The 12,866-nt window shown below is 43.5% G+C and overlaps 1 protein-coding gene across 3 annotated transcripts in view; it reads right to left on the bottom strand.

Moving 5' to 3' along the window:
- Nucleotides 1-12,866, bottom strand: part of LOC143807654 (uncharacterized) — a 79,336-nt gene that overhangs the window by 8,408 nt on the left and 58,062 nt on the right. For 2 of the 3 annotated variants that reach the window (XM_077289458.1, XM_077289457.1), the window contains 5 exons: nt 8,724-8,796; nt 4,115-4,239; nt 3,128-3,262; nt 2,118-2,169; nt 1,662-1,731 (listed from right to left, as the gene is read on the bottom strand). In XM_077289458.1, coding sequence (XP_077145573.1) covers nt 1,662-1,731; nt 2,118-2,169; nt 3,128-3,262; nt 4,115-4,239; nt 8,724-8,796 — 455 coding nt within the window. Of the gene's footprint in view, nt 1-1,150; nt 1,256-1,661; nt 1,732-2,117; nt 2,170-3,127; nt 3,263-4,114; nt 4,240-8,723; nt 8,797-12,866 lie in introns of all 3 variants that reach the window. The other variant, XR_013221776.1, reaches the window with a different exon arrangement.

Below are 12,866 nucleotides of genomic sequence, written 5' to 3' on the forward strand. Positions count from 1 at the left end.
GCGTAATTTTCCGAGACCCGTAGTGTCTCCATTTTTCATGATCTGGGGTTGGGTGAGGGCTTATTTTTGTGCGCTGAGCTGATGTTTTTAATGATATCATTTTGGTGCAGATACGTTCTTTTGATCGCCCGTTATTGCATTTTAATGCAACATCGCGGCGACCAAAAAAAAAGGAATTCTGGGGTTTGGAATTTTCTCACTACACCATTTAGCAATCAGGTTAATTCTTTTTTTATTGATAGATCGGGCGATTCTGAACTCAGCGATATCAAGTATGTGTAGGTTTGATATTTTGTTATTGTTTTATTTTGAATGGGGCGAAAGGGGGGTGATTTAAACTGTTATATTTTTTTAAAAACATTTTTTTTGTTTACTTTTGCCGTGCTTCAATAGCCTCCGTGTGAGGCTAGAAGCTGGCATAGCCTGATCGGCTCATAGGAGCGATGCTCAGATGGGGCCACAGGGTGGAGCTCAAAGCAATCTGGCATCAACAACCATAGAGGTCTGCAGGAGACCACGTGACGGGGGTCAGCGGTGTGCGCATTTCTGGCCAGATGCGCTTGTTAAATGAAGCTGTCAGAGTTTGACAGCGGCATTTAACTAGCTAATATGTGGGGGCAGATCGCGATTCCACCTGCGCCTATTGCGGGCACATGTCAGCTGTTCAAAACAGCTGACATGTCCCAGCTTTGGTGCGGGCTCACCGCCAGAGCCTGTATCAAAGCGGGGGTCCTGCCATCGGACGTACCATTCTGTTCGATGGCAGGGGGTTAAACAAAGATTTACTTCAAAGAAGGAATTTGGAATCCCATGCTGTCCTGTCTGTATCCTCTTTACTTTCTCCTGCCCAGGAACTGTGGTATGATCAGACCATATTCCTCTACTTTCAGACAGCCATTACACAGCAGGCACACATTTATAAGCACAGCATAACTCAGCACAGGAACTTTTTTCTTTTTTAAACACATCCAATTGTGAAGATTATTTATTCCAAGATATACTGACTAAAATCAACTTTTGTACGTGGGAAAACTCCTTTAATTTCCATTCACGTTAGATATTGCTGATTATAAACACAGTGATTCAATTCATTTTCCATGATCGCATCCAACCACGTGTTACACCTTTCCTTAGCGTATGAGGTGTGTACCTTGCTATTTCTTTGCATCATGGGCTTCTTTCCGGCACACTTGGTCCTTCACTTATTCAGGTTGCCTCCGCAACCCTCTTTTTGCCACCCTATAAGAAGCTGAACCTTAGGGGAGGTTAGAAGTCTTGTGGAGCACTTGTGCTGCCCTGGTACCCCTCCAGAAATCTCTACTGAATTAGTGAGGGTATAAGGTTGGCAAACTGTGGCACCTAGTATGGTCTCCTAGGTCATTTTACAGCAAGAGATTACCTACAATATACCCTTCTTTCTACTCATTCACATTCAGCTAATGCATGGTATACATGGAGAATAATCCCACAAAAGACATACATGCTTGTGAACACGTTTCTAAGACATCTAGGGAGCGATAGCTACAGTAATTTATTGCCCATTTAAACACTGACCAATTTGCTAATTCACCAGTTAGAAAATGTTTCCAGGTTTATATGGATTAATTTTCCTCTCGGTTATACTCTTAAACATGTAGTTAATAGCATAAGACGTGCTTTACCAGTTTCCCCATAGTAATTCTTGTCCTCTTCATCCTCAGAGCCACTGTATTCCACTCTGTGCTTTGTCACCTGAGATTTTGACATACGCAGAAAACGTTTTAATAAGGTAATTACACTATTGTGTTTACAGTATGGCGGCATTGAAAAATAATATTTCACATCAAATACTTCAGGAGACAACTGCCAAGTATAGCTGGTAGGTACACCGCTCATATCGTGAAGGCCAATCTGCTCCAATTACCAAAGGGTGGCACAAGGTGGGCCAGCGAGACTCATGGAGGGTATGACAATATATTCTAGGTTTAAGAAAAATTATGCTACTTTCAGAATCGCCATACTATGCACATTCATAACTGTGGCATAACAATTCTTATGAAGGCCTCAGAGAACTAATAATTCTCTCTGCAACAAAGGTTCTCACCAAATAAGTGTTCAGCTTCTCAGTTACTACTTACCACTATATGTTTTTCTGTGCCGTTTTTCATTCTCCTGCGGGTTCCTGTTTGTCTACGATGTGGTGAGATAAAAATACATTTTAGAAAGACAGATACGTATATTACTAAATGACATGCTGAGAAAAAGCTGAATCTTATGTGACGGATATACAGCAGAGCCATTACTGCAGCTAAACGGGAATACACAAAGGAGAACTATATCGCCACATCAGGGCAGACTTACACCACTTATACATCATGTTCCCTATGTGTATTTGCTCAAATGGAGTCAAAAGCCTTGTCAGGAAAAACAGAAATCCCAACAGGGGTCAAAGAGAAAGCCACTTATGGGGTCTGGCTGCCAAGTGGCTCTAGAATTAATGTTATAGGAGTCCTTTGTGTGTAAAACCTGAGTATGTTATTCACTACTGCGCTCTCACTATAGGATACATCCAAAACTGCCGCACCTCTATTACAGCATTCCTTGAGAGCAGTGAGAACAAGTAATACATGTTTCATTGATGCAATAGACACCCCAAAATTTAAGGGAATCTGTCACCAGGATTTTGCCACCTAATCTGAGAGCAGCATGATGTAGGAGCAGAAACCATGATACTACCAATGTGTTACTTACTGGGCTGCTTGCTGTAGTTTTCATAAAATCACTGTTTTAGTTGCAGGATATTATCACTAAAGGACAAGTAAACCAGCTTTTATGTAGTCCTCCATATTCATGAGCTCTTTGTAACCCTGACCCCACCACCGATTGGCAGTTCTCTGTGTACACCGTGCATAGACAGAAAGCGGTGTGTCCGGGGGTACACAGAGCTGAGAATTCAGAGAACTGGTAGATAGGCAGCAGACACATATATATATATATATATATATATATATATATATATATCATGCATCGTATTGCCAAAATCCGTGTCCACACACAACGCTAGTAGTGAAATCAGCAATTGTGAAAATCATGTATTTAACGCTTTTGTAGTGGAAGCGAACATAGGGCATATAAAGTCATCACTTACTTATCAGCTGTCTTTGCAAGGGAGTGGCTGTGGTTGGAGACAGACTCCTCATTTACTATTTCCTCACTGTCACAGGAGGACAAATCAGAGAGGTCATCAGATTCATCCGTCTGATAACTTTCCAAGTCATGGGGTCTGTGATAGAAAAGCAGCAGTGTCTCAGTGTGTCTTTACAATGCTAACAAATGAGCAAAAAGCTAACTACAATTCAGGTTCTCAACTAGATCCTGTGACAGCAGATACCCTGTAAGGCAAAGAGCCATCTGCATCCTGAATTATGCCCAGTTGCATGAGCAGCAGCACAACTGGCGATGGCTGTTACGCGAGAAAATAAATGATTAAAGGGAACCTGTCCATTTCATGCTGCATGTGGCTTGGGCAGCATGAACCTTACTGCACAGACAAAACGTAGTTTGAGAAGCTGGGGAATGTAGGGAGAGACCCGACTTGTTCAGTGGGGTTCTGGCCAGCTTCTTTCGGCACCGCTCTAGCTGACTGACAGGTTTCTCCTGATGTACACACAAACCACAGGCAGCATGAATCGACTGACTGACAGGTTCTATAGAAAAATAACCTTGAATACATAAGAAAATTATACAAATAAATACCCCACATTGTAGCAACCGAGTCCCAACTCACAACACCGCTCCCAAACGGCTGACTGAAGGGTCACTTGGACCAGCCAAAATTCAGGAACATTCGTCAAAGCGTTTATTCAACCATTAGCAGCTTGTGTAAACATGCAGACAATCGCCTGACGAACAACCAAACGCTGGTTCATTAAAATTATTCTCGGCAGCACTTTATCTTATGCAAACAGGAGATGTGCTGCCAATTCCGATATTTTAAGAGCACAGAGTGATTGTTCTGAAAGCTCAGGAGCTTTGGAAGGCCTTTCTAAACAGGACAATAAATGACCGCCGATCGGTTTGTATACAGCCAATCGGAGGATGTTTAATGGCAGAAGTAGGCTTGTGATTAACGTACATTGAAATCTTCAGCATTTCATTATTTGCCTCTTCTGTAGAGCTGTCAGGATCTTCTCTTAGGGGTCGTTTAATGCCCCTGCTTGATTTTCGGTCAGTTGACCAAGCGGACCTATTGTCATATGCCTAAAAAACAAGAACACTGAAATGATAATTAAATTGAAAAGCCTGTCCTATTAACATTCTCTCTCTCTGCATCCTATTTTCATTTTTGGACTTTTGATTTCTCCTCCTGTTCTTCCAAGAGACATTCTTTTTATTTTTCAGTTTACATAACCGTGTGAGGGCTTTTTTTTGTATGACTAGTTATAGCTTTTTTTTTTTTTTTTTTATTTACACAGTGATCATTGTATGGTAAAATTGACCTGGAAACACATTCTCTAGGTCAGTATGATCATGGCGATACCAAAGTTGTGAACGGTTTCTAAGGCTACGTTCACACTTGCGGTCGGCGCCGCAGCGTCGCCACATGCGTCATGCGCCCCTATATTTAACATGGGGGCGCATGGACATGCGTCGCACTTGCGTTTTGCGCCGCATGCGTCCCTGCGGCGCCCGCGTCCGGGCGCAGCAAGTTGCATTTTTGCTGCGTCCAAAATCAATTAAAAAAAGGACACATGCGGCGCAAAACGCAGCGTTGTGCATGCGTTTTGCTGCGTTTTTGTTTGCGTTGTGCGTTGCGGCGCCGACGCTGCGGCGCACAACGCAAATGTGAACGTAGCCTATCTCCATTTTCTGAGAACCATAAGATTTTTAGTTTCCTTCGCTGGAGCTATGTGAGGGCGTGTTTTTTCCTAGCAAATTGACCCATTAACATTAATATGGGGTACATACAATATTATCACTTATTATAGTATTTTTTTGGAGCATCAGGGAGCACGCATTTTTTTCTCTCTCTCTGGCATCTACTGTATGGGTTCAATAATTTTAAGTTTTGATAGTTTGTATTTCTGTGTCCATAAAAGTCAGATCTATGTTTATTTTGTTTAGTTTCATTATTTTTAACGAGGGACCACCCAACCCCATCGATCGGCTTTTTTTTTTTTTTCAGTTCTTTCGTCAACACGATGTGAACAGTTAACAGGTCCGGCAAACATCGCTAAATTCACTGTGCAATAACCATTACCAAGAATAGGGTTTTAACCTAAACATAAGAAATTAATTGGTGAGGGTTCCGGGGGCTGTGTGTTAATTTCCCACCAATCTGATCCAGAGAATAGGTCATCCATATCATCAGCCCGGATGGTCAACTGCTTTATGGTCATGTACAGTCATGGCCGAAAGCATTGGCACCCTTGAAATTGTTACAGAAAGTGAAGTATTTCTCCCAGAAAATTGATGCAGTTACATATGTAGTAATAATAATAATTAGATATAACGCCAACATATTCCGCAGCACTTAGTTTTGTTATACACATGTTTATTTCCATTGTGTGTATTGGAAAACCACACACAAAAAAAATAAATAAGTAAATAAATAAATAATGGGCATCATTTCACACAAAATCCCCAAAATAGGCCAAACAAAATTGTAGGCGCCCTCAACTTTATTATTTGGCTGCACACCCTTTGGAATAAGTAACTGCAATCAATCGCTTCCTATAACCATCAACTTCTTCTTACACCTCTCAACTGGAATTTTCACCCACTCTTTGTTTGCAAACTGCTCTAAGGGTACCGTCACACAGTGAAATTTCCATCGCTGCGACGGCACGATTCGTGACGTCGCAGCGTCGTATGAATATCGCTCCAGCGTCGTAGACTGCGGTCACACTTTGCAATCACGGCGCTGGAGCGATGCCGAAGTCCCCGGGTAACCAGGGTAAACATCGGGTTACTAAGCGCAGGGCCGCGCTTAGTAACCCGATGATTACCCTGGTTACCAGCGTTAACGTACAAAAAACAAACAGTACATACTTACATTCCGGTGTCTGTCCCCGGCGTTCTGCTTCTCTCCACTGTGTAAGCGCCATAGCCGGAAAGCAGAGCGGTGACGTCACCGCGTCACCGCTGTGCCCGCTTTCCGGCCGGCAGGCGCTCACACAGTGGAGAGAAGCTGAGACGCCGGAGGACAGACACCGGAATGTGAGTATGTACTGTTTGTTTTTTTTACGTTTACGCTTGTAACCAGGGTAAACATCGGGTTACTAAGCGCGGCCCTGCGCTTAGTTACCCGATGTTTACCCTGGTTACAAGCGAACACATCGCTGGATCGCTGTCACACACAACGATCCAGCGATGTCAGCGGGTGATCAAGCGACGAAAGAAAGTTCCAAACGATGTGCTACGACGTACGATTCTCAGCAGGATCCCTGATCGCTGCTGCGTGTCAGACACTGCGATATCGTAACGATATCGCTAGAACGTCACGAATCGTACCGTCGTAGCGATGGAAATTTCACTGTGTGACGGTACCCTTAGTCTCTAGTATTTGAAGGGTGCCTTCTCCCAACAGCAATTTTAAGACATCTCTCCACAGGTGTTCAATGGGATTTAGATCCAGACTCATTGCTGGTCACTTCAGAATGCTCAAGTGATTTGTTTCCATCCATTTCGGTGTGCTCTTTGAAGAATGTTTGGGGTCCTTGTCCTGTTGGAAGACCCATGACCAAGGAAGCAAACCCAGCTTTCTGACACTGGGCACTACATTGCAATCCAAAATCCTTTGGTCATTTTCAGATGTCATGATGCCTTACAGTGTCATGACACCCTGTGCCAGAGGCAGTAAACTAACACAACAGCTTTGAACCTCCACTATATTTGACTGTAGGTAATGTGTTTTCTTTGTAGGCCTCATTCCGTTTTTATCAAACATTAGAATTATATACTTTACAAAAAAACCTCCCTCTTTGTCTCATCTGTTATAAGATGCTTCCCCAGAAAGATTTTGGTAAACTGCAGTAGGTTTAGGTCTTTTTGTCAGTAGTGTGGTTCTCCTACCATAGTGTTTCATTTCATTCAAATGTTGACGAATAGTTTGATCTGACATTGATGCATCCTGACCCTGCAGGACTGCTTGAATTTCTTTGGAACTTGATTGGGGCTACTTATCCACCATCAGGGCTATCCTGCGCTGCAAGCTTTCATCAATTCATCTCTGCCGTCCGCGTCCAAAAGTGTAAACTTCTTGATTATGTTGCCTACCGTTCTCAAGTCCTCATACAATTCTCTTCTCCTCTCTCTGTTCTCTATGCTTAGTGTGGCACACACACACACACACACACACACACAATGCAAAGATTGAGTCAACTTCTCCCCTTTTTATCAGGTTTCAGGTGTGATTTTCATATTGCGTTCACTTGTTATTTGCCACAGGAAAGTTTGAATAATCATCACATGCTTGAAACAAAGTTGTTTACCCACATTTTGGAAAAGTGGCAACAATTTTGTTTGTGTGCAATTATTTTCAATTTGCTTTTTATTGGGGTTTTTTGTGTGTTGTTCCAACACACACAAGGAAACATGTGTCTAACAAAACATGTGTAACGGCAATTTTCTGGGAGAAATATTTCATTTTCAAGGGTGTCAACATTTTCGGCCATGACTATTTGTAAGCCTTGTAACATTTGAAAGGAGGGTATAGGAAAGTGTCATTGATTTAGTAAAATTCAGAGATTTTTAAAATATCCAATGGTGTTTGAATTTATGTAATGATACACAGCAGTTCAGTCATTGGCCACTAGAGCAGGCTGATGCTTACTGTTTTATCACGCTGACAAATTTTTTTGCACAGATTGGGACAGAATATAAAAGACTCCTCTCATTATTGATAAAGAAATTTACAGCTCTGTAATACTGAAGGATGTCTAAATTAAGCAGGATAGTAACACTACACAGTATACTAGTAATGCACTGTATAAGGCAAGTGAGGCCTGCAGTTCTTTGAATGTTGTTGTGGGGTGTTCTGTGTTCTCTTGGATGAATGGTAGCTGTGCTCTTGGGGTAATATTGGTCGGCCGGCCACTCCTAGGAAGGTTCACCACTGTTCCATGTTTTCGCCATTTGTGGATAATGGCTCTCACTGTGGTTCCCTGGAGTCCCAAAGCTTTAGAAATGGTTCTTTAACCTGTCACACTGATAGATCTCAATTACTTTGTTTCTCATCTGTTCCAGAAATTCTTGGGTTCATGGCATGATGTCTAGCTTTTGAGGATCCTTTGGTCTACCTCACTTTGTTGGGTCTAGTCCTATTTAAGTGATTTCCTGATTGAGAACAAGTGAGACAGTAATTGGGCCTGGGTGTGGCTAGGGAAATTGCGCTCAGCTTTCCAAAAATGTGGTAAACCACAATTAATGTTTGGGGGGAGAAAATCACTTTTCATGCAGTGCCATGTAGGTTTGGATTGCTTATTCCCTTTATAAATGAAGGTCTTTATTATTAACTGCATTTTGTGTTTTTGTGTTATCTTTGTCCAATATTTAAATTTGTTTGGTGATCTGAAACATTTAAGTGCGAGAAATATGCAAAAGAATAGGAAATCAGGAAGGAGGCAAACACTTTTTCATTCCACTGTAGCTCCTAAAGGCCCTGATTACCTGATAAGTGCATTAGATATACACTATTCAATCTTCCCATATTTTACATAAGGGTTAGAAACAGAAGATCTTACCTGATCAGGATTCTGAGACGATTTGGACATTGCCAGTTGGTTATAATTCCCCATGCTATCAATCATGAGGGGTCTGAATACAGCAGGAAAACAAAAACATTTTTCTTGTTAGTAATGTGAAAAATTCATATACCAAATACCATATACATACAGGTGCCAAACAAAGTAAGCAGGCAATTACAATAAAGACAGGGCTATATAACCTCACATTGGCTGGGACTTTCCAGAATGTGTGTTAAGAGTTTTAAAAGGGAATCTGTAAGCAGGCTTTTGCTATGTGATCTGAGAGCAGCATTGTTTAGGAGCCAAGACCTGGATTCCAGAGATGTATTATACTGGGCTCCGTGTTTCAATAAAATCAGCAGCAGATTACCACTGTGACTAGGTGACTAGTGCTTGCAGGTCCAACCACACTCCCAGCAATGATTAGCAGCTCTCTATCAATAAACATTGTACAAAGAACACAGCAATGTGGGCGAGACTCAACATTCTAAGCGCAGCTAAATCTACACAACTGTTGCACTCAAACTACCGTATTTTTCGGACTATAAGACACTTTTTCCTCCAAAAATGTGGAGGAAAATGGAGGGTGTGTCTTATATTCTGGTTGTACCGACTCTGGCTGTGGTGGGGAAGTGGGGAAGTGGGGGAGTGGCATCGGCAGAGCAGCAGGTCACAAGAGGCTGGAGCCGGAGGTTGTGGCTAAATCCTGTGCCTGCTTCTAAAGAGAAATGAATATTCACTGCATTCCACGCCCATGGGGGTGGTGGACAATGAATATTCATTTCTCTTTAATAGTGTGTCTTGGTACGATTGGTCCCCAACCCCGGTCCTGGTATGCATGGCCCCCATCAGAAAACTAACCTTCCCGGAGCTCCCTCGCAGCATCTTGTTCCGATGCCAGCAGTTGCTTTATGCATGTAAGCAGCACATGGCAGGGTGACATGCACTGCTTGCAAACCAAAGGGCAGCTGCCGGAATACTCACTGCTCTGCACGCCCAGGAGAGGTGAATATTCATTTCTCTTAAGTAGCGGCACACGTGACCGCCTGCAGCTGCGGGAAGGCCCTGGCTGACACTGTGCGCACTACTGAAGAGCAATGAATAATCACTGCTCTCTGCGCGCACAATCCCGGCGTGCAGAACAGTGAGTATTCCGGCAGCTGTGCTCTACTTGTGAGCAGCGCATGACGTCCCTGCAATGTGCTGCTTACACCGGAAAAAGATGCTGTGAGGGAGCGCAGGACGGTAAGTGTAATTTTTTTTTTTATGTTTTCTGATGGGGCCATGCATGCCAAGATGGGAGTAGGGGCCAATTATAAGTATGGGGCCATGCATACCAGGACCGGGGTAGGGGCCAATCATACCAGAATAGGCATGGGGCCATGGATAGTAGGAGGAGATGGTGGCACCACATACCAGAATAAGGATGGGGGCCCTGCATACCAGGACGAGATGGGGGACCTGCATACCAGGACAGGGATGGGGCCATGGATAGCAGCATAGGGATGAGGGTGTTCATTCCTGCTACGATAGGGACGAGGGGGCCATGCACACCAGGATAGGGACGAGGGGGCCATGCACACCAGGATAGGGACAAGGGGGCCATGCACACCAGGATAGGGACAAGGGGGCCATGCACACCAGGATAGGGACAAGGGGGCCATGCACACCAGGATAGGGACGAGGGGGCCATGCACACCAGGATAGGGACGAGGGGGCCATGCACACCAGGATAGGGACGAGGGGACCATGCACACCAGGATAGGGACGAGGGGGCCATGTGTATCAGGCTGGAGATGAGTGGACCATATATACCAGGATGGTGATATTAAGTACAGAACTGACCGCATTTTTTCCCCCTAATTTCCCCCTCTAAAACCTAGGTGCGTCTTATGGTCCAGTGCCTCTTATAGTCCGAAAAATACTGTAAGTGATACATTGCTGGAATTAGGGTTTCAGTCGCTACATCATGCTGCTGTAAAATTGCATAGCAAAAACCTGTTGACAGATTCACTTAGACTAACAAAATGATGGCTTTGGTCAGGCACAGAGCTGCATTCAGTCTCTTCCACTGTTAGGCTAGGTTCACATCGCGTTGGGGCATTCCGTTTAACGGATCCATTAAACGGATGCGCTAACGATGTGTCCCAAATTGTCTTTATTTTTGCAATCGCGCTAAGGCATGTGTTAACGCATGGTTGCATTGCATTGGCATACCTTAGCAATAGAGTTCTATGCACAGCGAACGCTTCCGTTCCTTGTGCGTTCGCCGTAACGCACCAAAAAATGCGGTAGTCTGCGTTCGAAGGCGCGTCACAAAATAACGGACCATTGCCAATGCATGCCGATTTTGACATGCGTTAGGCTAATTGAAGTCTATGGGCACGTTAATGGATCCGTTACATAGCGCTAGTGCCGCTTAGAAACGGAACCGTTACACGGAATGCTCTAACGCGATGTGAACCTAGCCTTACCAGTAACAGTAGAAAAGTTGATCAGGCAGAATCTTTCTATTAGGTTATAATGCTTAGAAGGGTTATCCATACACTAGGCACTGCACACAAGCAGTACAAGCTTTACACTAGGAACACCACACAAGCAGTACAAGCTTTACACTAGGCACTGCACGCAAGCAGTACAATCTTTACACTAGGCACTGAACACAAACAGTACAATCTTTACACTAGGCACTGCACACAAGCAATACAAGCTTTACACTAGGCACTGCACACAAGCAGTACAAGGTTTACACTAGGCACTGGACACAAGCAGTACAAGCTTTACACTAGGCAATGCACACAAGCAGTACAAGGTTTACACTAGGCACTGGACACAAGCAGTACGTACAAACTTTACACTAGGCACTGCACACAAGCAATACAAGCTTTACACTAGGCACTGCACAGAAGTAGTACAAGGTTTACACTAGGCACTGAACACACGCAGTACGTACAAGCTTTACACAAGGCACTGGACGCAAGCAGTACAATCTTTACACTAGGCACTGCACACAAGCAGTACAAGGTTTACACTAGGCACTGGACACAAGCAGTACAAGGTTTACACTAGGCACTGCACACAAGCAGTACAAGGTTTACACTAGGCACTGGACACAAGCAGTATAAACTTAATGTATACCAGTGTTTCTCAAACTCCAGTCCTCACTGCCCCAACACATGTTTTCAGGATTCCTTTAGTATTACACAGGTGAGAGAACCTGTGGCAGTTTCAGATGCCTTAATAATTCCTGTGCAATAATAAGGAAATCCAGAAAACATGATCTGTATAGGATTGGAGAAATATTTGGGAAATGCTGGTGTTCACAACATGCCAGTACAGATTGCTCTGTGAGGTTTTAGATATGAAAGTTATTATTTGTGATCAATACGAAGTAACATATTTACATTGTTACTAGCTGTTTTATGCAAATTACGTCTGCTTATAAACTGTAGGATCATCTTCTAAAGGAGAACACACACTTGTGCTTTCCATAATTCCACGACTTTTCCTTCTTAATGTTGCAGCTTCAAAGTTAAAAACTGTACAATGTCCTCTGAGTGCTGAAATATGAGGCCAATGTCACCAGAGTAGCTTTCCGATGCAGTGCAGATTCGACTATCGCCACACCATGGTCACACTTACTACCTGCACGTTGGCATCACTTTGCTAACACTTATCAGTGTCTGCACAGCAGCTAAGCAGAGCAAATAGTGCCACCACTATAGCACTCCTCATACATAGAATTAGCTGTAATATTTTGTTAGCCACAAAGCAGTGTACAAAGCAGTAAGTGGACCCATACAACCATGGCAGACCATGGCAGACCATTCTATACCACATTTCTCAGCACGATCGCCCTGCACCACTAATATAAGATTACATCTGCACCGCCAATCCTCAGCCACGTCATACGAGGACACCCACTGTAACAATCAAGTACTAGCGCTCACGACCTGGCAAGTCTGTCACGCTGAAGTAATCTATGCAGAATTGCTTTTACCAAAGCCGATGGATGGCATTTTGAGAAAGTGCCAGAATTTGAGATATTTGTTATGCCAAAGTGTCAGGTTGTTAGGGAAGCCACAATGGGCAACAAGGGGTTAAAGTATCAGACATTTTCAGCATAACTGTATGATGTAC

Source organism: Ranitomeya variabilis, chromosome 2, assembly GCF_051348905.1.
Source record: "Ranitomeya variabilis isolate aRanVar5 chromosome 2, aRanVar5.hap1, whole genome shotgun sequence".
Classification (NCBI taxonomy): Eukaryota; Metazoa; Chordata; class Amphibia; order Anura; family Dendrobatidae; genus Ranitomeya; species Ranitomeya variabilis.